The sequence below is a fragment of the Pteropus vampyrus genome, unplaced genomic scaffold (assembly GCF_000151845.1).
Source record: "Pteropus vampyrus isolate Shadow unplaced genomic scaffold, Pvam_2.0 Scaffold8304, whole genome shotgun sequence".
Classification (NCBI taxonomy): Eukaryota; Metazoa; Chordata; class Mammalia; order Chiroptera; family Pteropodidae; genus Pteropus; species Pteropus vampyrus.
This window is the reverse complement of record NW_011897085.1, coordinates 3319-5987: the sequence shown is the minus strand read 5'-3', so window position 1 is coordinate 5987 and position 2669 is coordinate 3319. Positions and strand designations below refer to the sequence as shown.

The following is a 2669-nucleotide window of genomic DNA, read 5'->3' as shown; positions in this document are numbered from 1 at the left end:
ATATAGAGTTCACACCATTACTTCCAAATCCAACCCAAAACTACAAAGTTCATTTTAGTTTTCTCTCTTCATATTTATAATCCCTTCTAACGCAGTGTGAAACCTGGCTTCCTCCCATCACCCTGAATATTTTATACTTATTTGATCAGTTGCCCTGAGTGTCAGCAACATTTCATTGCTGTTGCTACCTCTACACAGCAGCCTTCATAACCCATTCAGATTCTGACACTTTGTACAGGGATTGCCCCCAGAACAAATGCCATTCTTAAACAGCTCAGGCTGACAATCCTTCAGCCCTATTTGAATCACTGGACTAAGAGTAGTGAAGGTGTACTCTCCCAAGGGAAAATCAAGGCACTGTTCTCAGAAAAGGGGTAAGTGCCTGCCAGAGAGGCAAAAACATGTCATATCTGGGGAAGGAAATAGACAAAAACCCTTAATTTGCAGCTTCTCCCTGAGTTATATCAAACTTAGTTATAAAAGTAATATAGTCGACCTCTGAACAATACAGAGGTGAGGAGGTTAGGGGTACTGATCTCTCGAACAGTTAAAAATACGTGTGTAACTTTTGACTCCTCCAAAATTGAACAATTAATAGCCTACTATTGACCAACTAGAGTGTTACCAATGTCAATTAACAAATATTTTGTATATGTATTATATACTATATTCTTACAACGAAGCTAAAGTTAAAATAATTTATAGTTATTGAAAAGAATCTGCATATAATTGTACCCACACAGTTCAAACCCATGTTGTTCAAGGGTCAGCTGTATATTTCCTAGCTAAAGCATCCAAGCTGCTTTGTGAAAGTCTCAACTATTAGAAGAGGGAAATTGACAGCTTATCAGATCCCTGACTCCAGTGTCTCCCTCTTGCATACCTGGTTAATCTTCCAAATATGAGGCGCTAGTTCTAACAACCTTAAGGAACCAAATTTTCTAACAGAGTTGAAGATTTTTAGTCCATCTCATGGTCTTCCATAATCCCACCCAAGCTTTTTCATAGTTACATTATACTATATCCCTCTGTGCACACAGAATCAGTGCTTTTTAAGTATTTGTCACCATCAATGATCTATTTTAAAGTATTAGGATGTAAATGATATTTAATGTGTCAGTCAAGAGATAAGAGCATTAGCTTTGTGTTACTTTTTCTTTCTGGTTTTAAAAGTATAATAAAATGATTTATGAATGCTAAATTTGATTCTAATTACAATTTTTTTCTAAAAGTCAATATTCTTATTAAACAAAGTTTATCTTAAAAATAAAATGTGGTTAACTATGATAAAGTTAAGTATGAGAGATAAAAATAGCACTTTCTTAAAGGGAAGAAGACCGGTTAGAGAACTATTTTCTCCATATTATTCATCCTTTCCCATGAAAAAACTTATAATATTTAATTTCAAATGGTAAGTTTCAAAGACTTAGTACAGATATTCTGGTTTTATTTTGATATATGAATGGAAGCTATAATAAGCTGTATTATATTTTTTAGGGTATATAAACAAGACATGTTCATAAATAGGCCAAATGGATCTTAAATTAATTTCATTTAGGCTAAATGTCTCCATCTTTTCACACTTAGCTAAAACTGATTTATATACATAACCAATTTACTAACTTGCATGGGTTTCAGAATTAAAGTGATTTCTAATGAAATATAAGAGAAACTGTGGCACAGGTGAATGGCTTTACTTTTAAAATAAAATATAAGCATGAATTACATGTATAAACACACCACTATTTTTATTTTCAGTTAAGCCAAGTATGCTCTGAGCTAAAAAGTTATTAGGACAAGATATATATTCATATTTTACACTTTAATACAAATTTAAAAACAAAGTATAACAATATTCCCTATTGTTCAAATGTACATAATTTTATCTGAAACAATATTTATAAAACAAACAGTTTCTGGAACAAAGCCAACATTATGAGTTGTTTAAATCATTTTTTAATGGTTGTACTGTAGCTAATATTCTCCAAATACCAGGATTTAGTAGACTGTTTACGTTGGCTGAATACAATCAAGAATGTGGTATTGGTAAGTAAATATTATATATCATTTCAAACATTCAAGATAAAAGGACTGACTTTTGACTTAAACCTAAAACAAAAATAAATTTTGAAAATGTATTTCGAAAATACCCTTCCAACCACTATTAACATGCTCCTTTATGTGTTCACACAACACGTTCCAGGAATTCAATCATCTTCTTTCTCAATATATGTCTTTGTATTAACCCGTGCCATTTGCCTGGCCAAGTACCTGTCTCTAGCTGACATTACAGTTTCTTCATTGTTCCGTTTTGCAAACTTGTTCAAGGCCTCGTCTGCTCTCTCTTGTTCTTTACCTATCTCCTGGCATTCCTCTGTGATTCTGTGTTTTGCTCCCAGCGATGTTTCAGAGCTAGAGGGTTTCTCTGGGTTTCTTTCTTTGTCTTTTTCCATGTTTATCATTTTACTGGATTTTTCCTGGCCCAGGAACCTATCCTTTGCCCTAGAATTCGGGCTGCTTTCCTTTCTGTCTCGCTTTCTTTCTGAAGATTGAACACTTATTTCTTGTTTTTCTCTATCTCCGTATTTGTCACTGTTTTCATATCTTTCTTTCCTTGCTTTCATATGCTCCTCCTTTTCTTTGCCTTTCTCTTCCTTCTCTCTCCCTTT

At 33.5% G+C, this 2669-nt stretch overlaps 1 protein-coding gene across 1 annotated transcript in view; it reads right to left on the bottom strand.

Annotated features, from left to right (window-relative positions):
- Window positions 1-1722: 1722 nt before the first annotated feature.
- The window catches only part of LOC105310655 (nuclear speckle splicing regulatory protein 1-like), a 4257-nt gene continuing 3310 nt past the window's right edge, over window positions 1723-2669 (bottom strand). The window contains exon 3 of the mRNA XM_011386799.2: window positions 1723-2665. Within this exon, the coding sequence (XP_011385101.1) occupies window positions 2208-2665 (458 nt within the window). The 3' untranslated portion in view covers window positions 1723-2207. The remainder of the gene's footprint in view (window positions 2666-2669) is intronic.